At 39.8% G+C, this 13,362-nt stretch overlaps 1 protein-coding gene across 1 annotated transcript; it reads left to right on the top strand.

Moving 5' to 3' along the window:
• Positions 1-693: 693 nt before the first annotated feature.
• Positions 694-7,011, top strand: LOC129855311 (histamine H3 receptor-like). Its single transcript, XM_055922840.1, has 3 exons — positions 694-1,197; positions 1,608-1,774; positions 3,846-7,011. The coding sequence occupies exons 1-3, from the start codon at positions 945-947 to the stop codon at positions 4,695-4,697; spliced, it is 1,272 nt and encodes a 423-aa protein (XP_055778815.1). The 5' UTR covers positions 694-944; the 3' UTR covers positions 4,698-7,011.
• Positions 7,012-13,362: the final 6,351 nt, after the last annotated feature.

A 13,362-nucleotide genomic window follows, 5' to 3' on the forward strand; every position in this document is an offset into this window, starting at 1 on the left:
GAGGCTCAGATGAGTCCAGACCTTTCATTTCTGGGATCAAACATAGGGGGCTTTGGGAAGGAAGTGTTGAGGGAGACCATAGAGAGACCATAGATATCATAGAAGTATATAAACCCAAAATGATTAGGGTCTGTATGGGGGAGAATGTGATGGAACTGGGTTAAAATAATGATTATAAACTGGGTGGTTCGAGCCCTGAATGCTGATTGGCTGACAGCCGTGGTATATCAGACTGTATACCATGGGTATGACAAAACATTTATTTTTACTGCTTTAATTACGTTGGTAATCAGTTTATAATAGCAATAAGGCAACTTTGTTGGGTTTGTGGTATATGGCCAATATACCCTTGCTATGGGCTGTGTCCAGGCACTCTGCAATGCGTCGTGCATAAGAACAACCCTTAGCCTTTGTGTATTGGTCATATATTTGTGTGTTTTATTTTAGGATAAAAACACACACAAAAACAAAGCTTAATGAAGCCACCTTATTTTACATTACACATTGTGTCAATGTGTCTGTTGGATAATATCAATGTTTTATATTCAATGGTTTTATTCCAACTATAATACTAAATGGGCTACAAACAAATGTTAAAGAAATCCCGGTGCGGGCTGGTGGTGGATATTTTTGTCCCATACCACCCATTGCAATCCGACTTCACTAAAAAGTAGCGTAGCACATGAACCCGAACCTATGCGCCAATATCCTGCCTGTTTGATAACGGAGAAACCACTGCATCCTCCTCCACGAGAGCAGACACGGACGAATGTAGTTTTACAGCTGGGGAAATTGTTATTCAGAACGAAGCTTTTATTTCAAATACATCTTTCGTATTCGTGTTTTTGCCTCTCTTAACAAGGTTGGAAGATATCTATGGAAATCACATTGATTCAGAGTTTCAAAACTAAATCAAGTGTAATGGGTTTATTTTAGGATTAACTATGGGAGTTTATATCCCGGAATCTAATACAAGCTCCAACTTCACTCCCGGCAGCGACTCAGCCACAGTCCACGAAGCTGGAGCGGCTCTCCCGGGCTATATGATGGTGATCCTGGCCGTGCTCATGATAACTCTGGTAGTCGTGGTTGTGGCTGGTAACGCACTTGTTATCCTGGCTTTCATTGTTGACAAGAGCCTAAGAAATCAAAGCAACTACTTCTTCCTCAACCTTGCTCTTTCAGATTTTCTTGTTGGTGAGTAGTCTGCCTCTCTGTCTGCATATCTATCTATCTGTCTATCTATCTAGTAGGGCTCTGTTGTGGGATAATGCCAATGGTTTGTTCATTTGCGTAGCTACAGTATATAAGGCACTGTAAAGTGCCATCATAATGCATAATACTTGTGGAAATATATGTTTTTTTAGAAATTATCTCTGAAAGTTCATCATAGCAAAGGATTTTAAACTGATTTATACAGCTCTTAAAATAATTCATGATGGTTCCTGAATGCAAAATTGAAACACATTATTTATACACACAATTCTTCCACTTCCCAGCAGGCTTGTTGGAAGTTACTCAGCTGTGAAAATGAATTCTGGCATTGATTATGGAGCTATGCAATCATTGTTTGGGGATCAGTCTGTACACAGTGTGTATCCTTGCAGGTGCCTTCTGCATCCCTGTGTACATCCCCTACATCCTGACAGGCCGATGGGTGCTGGGCAGAACTCTCTGTAAGCTGTGGCTCCTCATGGACTACCTGCTGTGTACTGCCTCTGTCTTCAACATCGTCCTCATCAGCTACGACCGATTCCTCTCCGTCACCAGAGCAGTGAGTATAGAGAGCCACTGTGCCACACGAAGGCATGCATGGACAACATGCACACATGCACCCATATACACCCAAGAATGCAAACATGCACATATGTTTGCACGTGTACACAAATGCGTTTTCAAATGTAGCTACTGTATGTTTTACTGTTCATGTGTCCATCCTTTCCTCACTGAAGAGGTTCACTAGGCCTGTTACCAATACAGAGATCCTGCAGAATGGGTTGGCAACCACTGGCAGTAGGACTTTAATGTCTTGATGGGATCCACAGTGTTGGGGTGGCAGTGACTCTGAAGGAGCTCTGTTGGAAATCCAGACTGAGTGGGTTGGTCCTTGTGGACCAGCGTGCTACTCTCTGACCTTTTGTCTGCTTTTGAATGCTAGATAAAGTATCCCTGGATATTCTGGTCTGAATACTAAACTGGACAATGGTTCACCTACCTTGCATTCTTGCCTGTGAGTTTGCAGCTAACATTGAACGTTATCTACATATAGGGCTCTATTCAATCCGTATCATGAAAAATCATCAGTCTGATTGAAATTTAAAGGCAATGTTCCGGAGTCTGCATTCACGGTAAACGCTGCAGATGTCGGCTCAATAGGAAATTACCTTTACATTTCTAGTGCGCTATCTGTAACACTTCAGCGATACAGATTGAATAGAGCCCATAGTTTTGTTGCCCTGTAAGGGGCACTATCTAATCATGAATACAGCCCAGTCTCTCACAATCATTCATCTGAAATGCTAGTTTTGGCAAAATGATATTGTTCACGACAGAGTTATGAACTAAAAAGATTGATGTTTCTTACATGGGACCAAGACTCTTACCAAAACATTTTGGACAGTCTACGCAACAACAAATGGCGCCATGTTGTGATCTAAGAGGGGCCTTTGTCACTTTGTAACTGCTACAGGCTAATTTCCTTCTGGAATTCATACTGAACAAAAATATGAACAATTTCAACTATTTTACTGAGTTACAGTTAATTTAAAATGCATTCATTAGGCCCTAATCTATAGATTTCACATGACTGGGCAGGGAGAGCATAGGCCCACCCACTGGGGAGCCAGGCCCAGCCAATCAGAATTTGTTTTCCCCCACAAAAGGTCGTTATTACAGACAGAAATACTCCTCAGTTTCATCAGCTGTCTGGGTGGCTGGTCTCAGTTGATCCCACAGGTGAAGAAGCCAGAGGTCCTTGACTGGCGTGGATACACATGCTCTGCGTTTGTGAGGCCAGTTGGACGTACTGCCAAATTCTCTAAAACGATGTTGTAGGCGGCTTATGATAGAGAAATTAACATTAAATTCTCTGACAACAGCTCTTGTGAACATTCCTGCAGTCAGCATGCCAATTGCACACTCCCTCAAAATTGAGACATCTGTGGCATTGTGTTGTGTGACAAAACTGCATATTTAAGAGTGGCCTTTTATTGTCCCCAGCACAAGGTGCACCTGTGTAATGATCATGCTGTTTAATCAGCTTCTTGAGATGCCACTCCTGTCAGATGGATGGATTATCTTGGCAAAGGAGAAATGCTCACTTATCAGTATCTAGACACACTCATGACAGAAAACAAAGGGCTCTATTCAATCCGCATTGTGAATGTTCAGCTTTACAGCATGATTGAAATTTAAAGGCAATGTTCCAGCTTTAGCGGAGATTGCATTCACAGTAAACACTGCATATGTCGGCTCAATCGGAAATTTCCTTTACATTTCTATCACGGAATCTGTAACACTTCAGCGTTACAGATTCAATAGAGCCCAAAGTCAAGTTGTTCAGTTTGATGGCACAGCCTGACTCTCCTTCTCTTCTGGCTTCACTGACACACCATGGAGACAAGGGCCCTTGAACTCTATTACCGAAGGAAATAATACCTTTCCCATATGTCCAAATAATGCCTCAGGGGCTTAATGTGTGGATCCAATAAACATCTACAAATTGAGAGATATGTATGGATTATGCAGATTATTACTTATGTATTATAATTATTTTATGATTGTGATATATGATTTTATTGTGAAGTATTGTATGGTCTTTTTTCACTTCACCACTCTACTCACAGGTGAAATACAGAGCGCAGCAGAGCATGACCCACCATGCTGTGGTAAAGATGGTGACTGTGTGGGTGTTAGCCTTCCTTCTCTATGGCCCTGCCATCATCTTCTGGGAGCTGGTCGTGGGCAAAAGCATCGTCCTTGCCGATGAGTGTTTCGCTGAGTTCTACTGCACCTGGTACTTCCTACTCAGTGCGTCTACGATTGAGTTCTTCACCCCGTTTATCTCTGTGGCCTTCTTCAACCTGAGCATCTACCTGAACATCCAGCGGAGGAACAAGAGCAGGGCTATCCGTAAGGAGGACACCAAGGCACACAGGGACAGGGGCAGTCTCAGGGACGGGGGTGCTGCCTTGACTGTGTTTTTGACTTGCAAAGCATCATCGAGCAAGCCAGCTGCTGTTTCAGCTGTGATAGAGAAGGACGAGGAGCTGTCGCCGTCCTCCAGTGGGGAGCCTAGTAGCGGACACACCTTCATACAGAGTAAGAAGGGCCCCACTTGCAGGATCACTTCCAGGCCCCTTCAATCCCAATCCCCCACCGGGCCCCCCAGCAGGAGCTCACAGAGCTCCCGCCTCTCCCACGACAAGAAGATTGCCAAGTCGCTGGCCATTATAGTGTGCATTTTTGGGATCTGCTGGGCACCCTACACTCTATTGATGATAATCCGAGCAGCCTGTAGCGGGCGATGTGTGGAGCACTACTGGTACGAGATGACTTTTTGGCTCTTGTGGCTGAACTCTGGTATTAACCCTTTCCTGTACCCTCTCTGCCACAGCAGCTTCCGAAGGGCTTTTGCTAAGATATTGTGCCCCAACCGGCAGTCTGTCCAACCTCACATTGAGACCCAGTCTTGCTAGTAAGACAATGTATGGCTGGATGAGAGTCTTACTGGAGTGAGAAGACTACTGCAAATGGATGTGGATTGTCAAACAAAAGTTCAGCTATGAATAGGACTAAGAAACCCTTTTTTAGTTGCTCACTATAAAAGGGTATAAAACATTATGAAAAAAGTGATTACTGATATCCCTATGTTTTGTTTGAGATACATCAAGTCCTTCTTTCCTACTTTTTCCACTTCACTTCAGGCTTCTTTTCATTGAAAAGTTTCAAGTTCTTAGTTAGAAAAGTCTGTATAGCCTTCTCCCGCCAGAATGAAAGATATGCATCTTCTAGTGATCTATTGATAGGACAGGCACCTGTCAGTCACAAAGCGAGTGATGACAGGGAAACTGCTGGTTTGTCAGTCTACTGTCTATCCTACCTCTCAATACCTGTGATCATTTTGTGTGCTGTGGTTATCACGGAGGAGGGAGAGCATGATGCTTCTGTATCTCCTGTGAGCGAATTTACACGTCCCATGTAATTTAAGTGGTAACGATGAGTTTAAATCCACTTAATTATTGTTTTGTGTGTATTTATTTTCTTTTGCGTGTTTCAACTTTCATATATCCAGACATGGATTCAGGGCGCATAGGAAATTTATTGTGCTTTGATTGACGACCGAACAACAAGTGTTGACTAGTTTATAAAGCTGTCGAACTGACTGAATAAAGTCAATCTCCAATATCCCTTTGCTATTCATAAATCATACAACGTAGTTATAAGTCCATGGTATCGCACCATGACAAATAAAACAAAGATCTTGTTTGTATTTTTGGAAGGTGGCCCATGTACTCCCCCTTCACACAGGTGGTGACCCTTGTGACCTAAATAATTATTGTCCTATTTATAAACTTTCTTGCCTAGCTAAAATATTAGAATCATTAATGAATTCTCAGCTAAGATCTTTCTTATCTTTGAAATCTATTTGAAATCAGTTGGGTTTTAGACAAGGTCATAGCACAATCTCTACTTCATACCTAGTTATAAAGTATGTGGTTACCTGTATGGATAAAAGACAACATTGTGCTGCCCTCTTCATTGACCTGTCAACGGCTTTTGATACTGTTGATCACGCACTGCTAATTCAGGGCTTTCCTCAATTGGCCTAGACTGGGCTGCATGTAACTGGTTAAAAAATTACTTGACAGATAGAACTCAATGTGTATTTACTGATGGTGTTAAATCAGGTTCCCTGGAATTTACGAAAGGTGTCCCGCAGGGGTCAATTCTGGGTCCTGTACTTTTTACTGTTTACCTTAACAATATCTACTTGTCTGTAAAGAATTCAGATGATACTGTTGGGTATGCTATTGCCCCCACTGAGCAGGCTCTATCTGAACTACAGTCTGCCTGCATTGTATTACAGAAAAATGTTATTGACCTGAAATGAGTATTGAATGCAGGTAAAACTAAGTATGTGTTGTTCTCTAGAGAGCATAAAAATAACTCTGATGATTTAAGCATATGTACTTTGGATAGTGTCCATATTGGTTGTGTCCCTGCTTACAAATATCTGGGCATCTGGATAGATCAAAAGCTGTCTTTTAAAAAGCATATTGATGAGTTAGTTAAGAAACTGAGAATAAAAATGGGCTTCTTCGATAGAAATAGATCCTGCCTCTCACTAAATAGTAGAGAGCAGATTATGCAGTCGACGTTCCTATCGGTTCTACTGTAGACTATGGCGACATCATCTATATGAACACATCTGCCACTTCATTAAAGCCGTTAGAGGCAGTTTATTGTGCACTTCGCTTTATTACCAGTGACAATTTTAGTACTCATCACTGTATTCTCTACCAGAAAGTTGGTTGGCCCTCTTTGATGTCACGTAGGTTGATACATTGCTATCTTTTAATTTATAAAGTACTTTTACAAAAAGTCCCACTGTACCGAACATCTTTACTAAACTTTAGACATACAAGTTACCACACCCGGTCTCAGGGATGGATAACTCTGGAAATTCCTTTGGTCTCTACTGAGTTAGATAAATCAGCTTTTAGTTTTCTTCTTGCACCTTATTTGTGGAACAATCTTCAAAATGTTCTTAAATTTGATGTTTTAGTGCCTCTAAGGCAATTCAGAAAGCTGATTGAGGACCTTATTATTGATGAATGTGTTTGTTTGTTTTTACCGTGTTTTTCTTTCTGCTTGCATTTTGTATTTATATTGATGTGTGTATTTTCTGTAATTTCTGTAATTCAGGCTTGTCTGTAAAATAGACCATGGTCTCAGTATGACTCCCTGATAAAGATTAAATATAAAATAAAAAAATGTGTATGATTCGAAGCCCATGTCCAAGACTTGCCAGTGACCGGTAAAGTGACTTGTCAGTGTAACCTAGTGATGGGTTGTTTGCTAAATAACGCCTCTTTTTTAATTAATCTTTTAAGTGAATGTCGAGAACCAAATCGCATCAGTGAGAGAGCGTTCATTTGGTTCCCTAATTTGCATACTAGTAGGCTACTACTGCCTTTTAGCGATTATCTGGCGATAAATTATGAAAATATGGAAGATGTTGAATCCTCACTGCAGGAACAATAGGTAGTGGAGAGAGAGCCTCCTTCTGGCCCAAAATATGATAAAAGAAAACAGATGGAAGATTTTTAAAGCTAATGATACTTATATGGTATTATTAAAGATGTTGATATAGGCCTACTGATTTGATTCATTAAAGTGCCGAAAATTGAGTAGTAAACTGCTGTTTTCTGTGTAGCAAAGCCCATGTTTAACACCTGCTTCATTCTTCAAGCATACCTGTATTCATTGTCGCCTGTCTTTGTATAAAATTGGGGGTGCACAATCTGATGGGGGGTCTGAGGGTCCTCCCCCTGAAAATGTTTTGCAGTTTTAAAACCATTTCCCTCCAATTCTATATTGTTTCTCAACAGGGAATCAATGTTTTCTTGATAGAACACAAACATTTTCTTAGATTTTTGCCACAATAAACTAAAGAAAGAGTAGACTAGATTCGTTTTATCTGACTAGATCACTAATCTAACACCTTCCCTTTAAAGTCCCACCCACAGTGATTGATTGACAGGTATGAAACCCAACCAACTCTGTGACTCACAAACATCCTGCCCACTCCCCTGACAGTCCCAGCCACAGTTATTGATTGACAGGCCAAACTGTTAAAGGGATAGTTCACCCAAATCACAAAATGAAACATCGGTTTCCTTAACCTTTGTGTCCACAGCCACAGAGCCAATAAAATACATAATTTGAAGAACAAACATATTTGTGGAAATTCATATCTTGCAGTAAAACTGTAAATATGAATTTCATCTCAAGAGAAGACAGGTTTAATGTTAAAAAATATAATTGTACTTAGAAAATAGTCCTGATCATATAAGCCTAGGCCTAGACGATATCAAAAACCACTAACACACTGAATTCATACATACATTAAGGTGTTTCTAATCTACTCAATTCCACAACTAATTTGACCAATCTGAGAGGTAAAGTTGTTAAAGTATTCAATGATTTAGCTGTGTATTTCAGATGGAATCAAGGCATTAGAATGTACCAGAGGCCACCAAAATAGAGCTAATTCTGCTATTTTCTTCCCCTGTTTGACTGGCATCTTCTATTTTTCTGGCTACTCCATGGACTTAGGGAAAACACTGCTATCTATGTGCCAAGTCTGAAACTTTGACTTTTTGTAGTGTAAGAACCAAATGCTTGTATTTATATATCAAAGTGAATGAATGTAATTTACGTCTACTTGTAGATATATTTTTTGAGATGTTGCTACTCATAAGGATTTTGGTATGAATAGCAGAGGTGCAGATGTTCCTAGGGCTGGCAGGAAATCTCAACTCTTACTAGTGCTTTATGTCTGACAATTATAGATCTGAATGGTTCTGGTGTACTTGTAAATGTTCTATGTAGGGAAAGATGTTCACTCTTATATTCAGTGAAATGTGAAAGAATAGTAGATAGTGTAATACCGAATCAGGTATTCCTTGGTGTGATTTCTACATCTACAGCAATTTGTTTGCAACCTATAAAACATGTGTGATTATTTACATACCAGTCAAATGTTTGGACACACCTACTCATTCTATTTTTTTTCTTTATTTTTAGAATAATAGTGAAGACATCAAAACTATGAAATAACACATATGGAATCATGTACAGTACCTTGCAAAAGTATTCACCCCCTTGGCATGTTCCTATTTTGTTGCATTACAACCTGTACTTTAAATTGATTTTTATTTATATTTCATGTAATGGACATACACAAAATAGTCCAAATTGGTGAAGTGAAATGTTTAAAAAATAATAATAAATTAACTGAAAAGTGGTGGGTGCATATGTACAGTTGAAGTCAGAAGTTTATATACACTTAGGTTGGTGACATCAACACATTTCTTGTTAACAAACTATAGTTTTGGCAAGTTGGTTAGGACATCTACTTTGTGCATGACACATTAATTTTTCCAACAGTTGTTTACAGACAGATTATTTCACTTATAATTCACTGTATCTCAATTCCAGTGGGTCAGAAGTTTATATACACTAAGTTGACTGTGCCTTTAAACAGCTTGGAAAATTCCAGAAAATGATGTCATGGCTTTAAAAGCTTCTGATAGGCTAATTCACATCATTTGAGTCAATTGGAGATGTACCTATGGATGTATTTCAAGGCCTACCTTCAAACTCAGTGCCTCTTTGCTTGACATGATGGGAAAATCAAAAGAAATCAGCCAAGACCTCAGAAAATAAATTGTAGACCTCCACAAGTCTGGTTCATCATTGGGAGCAATTTCCAAACGCCTGACGGTACCACTTTCATCTGTACAAACAATAGTACGCAAGTATTAACACCATGGGACCACGCAGCCGTCATACCGCTCAGGAAGGAGACGTGTTCTTTTTGAAGAAATGTCCTCTGGTCTGATGAAACAAACATATAACTGTTTGGCCATAATGACCATCGTCATGTTTGGTGGAAAAAGGGGGAGACTTGCAAGCCGAAGAACACCATCCCAACCGTGAAGCACGGGGGTGGCAGCATCATGTTGTAGGGGTGCTTTGCTGCAGGAGGGACTGGTGCACTTCACAAGATAGATGACATCATGAGGAAAGAAACTTATGTGGATATAATGAAGCAACTTAAGACATCAGTCAGGAAGTTGAAGCTTGGTCGCAAATGGGTCTTCCAAATGGACAATGACCCCAAGCATACTTCCAAAGTTGTGGCAAAATGGCTTAAGGACAACAAAGTCAAGGTATTGGAGTGGCCATCACAAAGCCTTGACCTCAATCCTATAGAAGATTTGTGGGCAGAACTGAAAAAGCGTGTGCGAGCAAGGAGCTTACAAACCTGACCCAGTTACACCAGCTCTGTCAGGAGGAATGGGCCAAAATTCACCCAACTTATTGTGGGAAGCTTGTGGAAGGCTACCCGAAACGTTTGAACAAAGTTAAACAATTTCAAGGCAATGCTACCAAATACTAATTGAGTGTATGTAAACTTCTGACCCACTGGGAATGTGGGTTAAAGAAATAAAAGCTGAAATAAATCATTCTCTCTACTATTTTTCTGACATTTCACATTCTTAAATAAAGTGGTGATCCTAACTGACCTAAAACAGGGAATTATTACTAGGATTTTAAATGTCAGGAATTGTGAAAACTGAGTTTAAATATATTTGGCTATGGTGTATGTAAACTTCCGATTTCAACTGTATTCACCCCCTCTGCTGTGAAGCCCCTAAATAAGATCTGGTGCAACCAATTATCTTCAGAAGTCACATAATTAGTTAAATAAAGTCCACCTGTGTGCAACATAAGTGTCACGTGATCTGTCACATGACTTCAGTACATATACACCTGTTCTGAAAGGACTCAGATTCTGCAACACCACTAAGCAAGGGGCACCACCAAGCAAGCGGCACTATGAAGACCGAAGAGCTCTCCAAACAGGTCAGGGATAAAGTTGTGGAAAAAAAATATCAGAAACTTTGAACATCCCACGGAGCACCATTAAATCCATTATTAAAACATTTCAAGAATATGACACCACAATAAACCTGCCTAGAGAGGGTTGCCCACCAAAACTCACGGACCAGGCAAGGAGGCCATTAATCAGAGAGGCAACAAAGAGACCAAAGATAACCCTGAAGAAGCTGCAAAGCTCCACAGTGGAGATTGGAGTATCTGTCCATAGGACCACTTTAAGCCGAACACTCTTCCATGATACATTTTAAGAGTGGCCAGAACAAAAGCCGTTGCTTAAAGAAAAAAATAAGCAAACACATTTGGTGTTCGCCAAAAGGCATGTGGGAGACTCCCCAAACATATGGAAGAAGGTGCTCTGGTCAGATGAGACTAAAATTTAGCTTTTTAGCCATCAAGGAAAACGCTATGTCTGGCGCAAACCCAACACCTCTCATCACCCAGAGAACACCATCCCACCAACACCATCAACACCAGGCCAGGTCATCTGATGCAGCACTCCATCACTCTCCTTCTTGGTCAAATAGCCCTTACACAGCCTTGAGGTGTGTTCGGTCATTGTCCTGTTGAAAAACAAATGTTAGTCCCACTAAGCGCAAACCAGATGGGATGGCGTATCGCTGTGGTAGCCATGCTGGTTAAGTGTGCCTTGAATTCTAAATAAATCACAGACAGTGTCACCAGCAAAGCACCTCCACACAATCACACCTCCTCCTCCATGCTTCACAGTGGGAACCACAGAGATCATCCGTTCATGTAGAAAACAGTAAAAATAAAGAAAAACCCTTGAATGAGTAGGTGTGTCCAAACTTTTGACTGGTACTGTATGTCAGAGGGGTCCATAGATAAAATGAAAGGTAATGAGTGATAATCAATCATTAACTATACAGTATAAAAGAAGTAGATAATCAACTACACAGCAGGGAGTGGAGAGAGTAATGAAATGTTTGTGAGATCAAAGGTTTCACGTTGTGGGACATATTTAAAGCTTGCTATGGTGAAGTTTGGTTTGAGTTGGAGGAGTGTACATTTATATTACAGATTTACTTCACTGATTTCATGCATCATCTGCAACATTATTGTCTGCACTGTAATGGAAACCGGTAATTTATACGGTCTTTTGAGGTATTATCAACAGTGAAATATTGTGAAATGTTCTACTGCAGCATACTGCAATTTATGGTGCATTGTGGCAAAGTTTTGTGGGCGGGGAAATAATTGATGTATTTCAAATGGTACTGTAATTCCATCCCACAGAATACAGTAATTTACCATTTTTGGAGCGCCAAAAACCTGTTGACCACTAATGGGTGCATGGTATTACTGTTTCAGGCTCATTAACATATTTTTAGGCATTTCTTGTAAGAGTCTATATTTGTTGCACCCGTTGGTGTGAATGCTGTACCAATTTAACTGGTATGTGGTAGTAGTCCCTCATCAATAAAACATGTATAGGGGACAAATTGGTGTGCCATCAAGTCTGAAACCATTAATGGTTGTGCATATAACTGTAAAATACAAATCCCAGCACCCCTCAATTAATTGTATTAATTAATCCATGAATTAATGTATTCATTCATTAAGATTACTGTACCGTTTACTTAGGTAAATGGTATTGTATAAGTATAATACAGTGAAAATTGTATTTAACTATGTGTCATTACACAATACTTGCTTTGATACAATATTAATATAACCGTAGTTGTACTGCAATATGAAATAGCATAACTTATATACCACTAGCTCTACCACTAGCTGCCGGTAAGTTACTGTCAAATTACAGTGTGTGACAGTGTCAGTTTATAATGCAATGTATTGGCAATGTGCATCCTCCATACTCAATCAGATAACAGATTATATTGTAGCAGATTGTTTATGATAGGTCATAGGTCAATGTAATGTCTTAGTATCTATACAAATATTTTACCTTGAGCATTTAACCATCCAACACATTACCACAGACACAAGTATAGTGTTTACAGTCTGCTGTTTTATTCGCTAAAAAAAATATGGAAGATACACACTGCCAGATTACTGCCAGATTGACTATAAAAACAGCCTGTCCCGCCAAAATGGAAAGAGACAGAGCTGAATTTGTTATTTCCAGGAAGTCAACACAACATTGGTGAAAAAGATCGTAAAAAAGAAACAAATGTTATGTAAGGCAAGGACTTTGTTTCATGCACCAGTGAGATGGTACTGAATCTCAGACATTTCGGAGAGGGAGGCCATGTCAGTTCTCAAGTTCTTTGACCTTGATTTTTTTTTCCTGTATTAACAGAATGTCTAACATCCGTGGGGATTAGTGGAACGTCATTCCTGGCAGTAAGACTGAGCTTTTGACATTCACAAGAATCACAATGGTTTATTGCAACACCAGAACCCTGGAAGAACCTATAAACTGTGAATACAAATAAGTACAGTCATAAGCTATGCTAGAAAGAGAAGAATGATTCCCACATGTTTTTGTTTTTTTAAAACCTCAATCAAAATATGTCCAATGCACAATTAATTGAAATGTATTTAAGTGTGATAGCCATGTATTTTCTGCTACTCAAATAAGAAACCTGGGGTTGAGATTTGGAGTACAGACATTTTGTAAAAACAAGGGGAAACTATTTAAAACAGTATTAAACCATTCTTCAACTGCAGTTGTTTTGTTATGATTGAACT

Source organism: Salvelinus fontinalis, chromosome 5, assembly GCF_029448725.1.
Source record: "Salvelinus fontinalis isolate EN_2023a chromosome 5, ASM2944872v1, whole genome shotgun sequence".
NCBI lineage: Eukaryota > Metazoa > Chordata > Actinopteri > Salmoniformes > Salmonidae > Salvelinus > Salvelinus fontinalis.

What these genes read in the sequence shown, in the direction of transcription:
- LOC129855311 (XM_055922840.1), top strand. Translation starts at nt 945, where the DNA reads ATGGGAGTTTATATCCCGGAATCTAATACAAGCTCCAACTTCACTCCC. An exon ending in TCTTTCAGATTTTCTTGTTG is followed by an intron (nt 1,198 to 1,607) that starts GTGAGTAGTCTG and finishes GTATCCTTGCAG; the next exon opens with GTGCCTTCTGCATCCCTGTG. An exon ending in TCCTCTCCGTCACCAGAGCA is followed by an intron (nt 1,775 to 3,845) that starts GTGAGTATAGAG and finishes CTCTACTCACAG; the next exon opens with GTGAAATACAGAGCGCAGCA.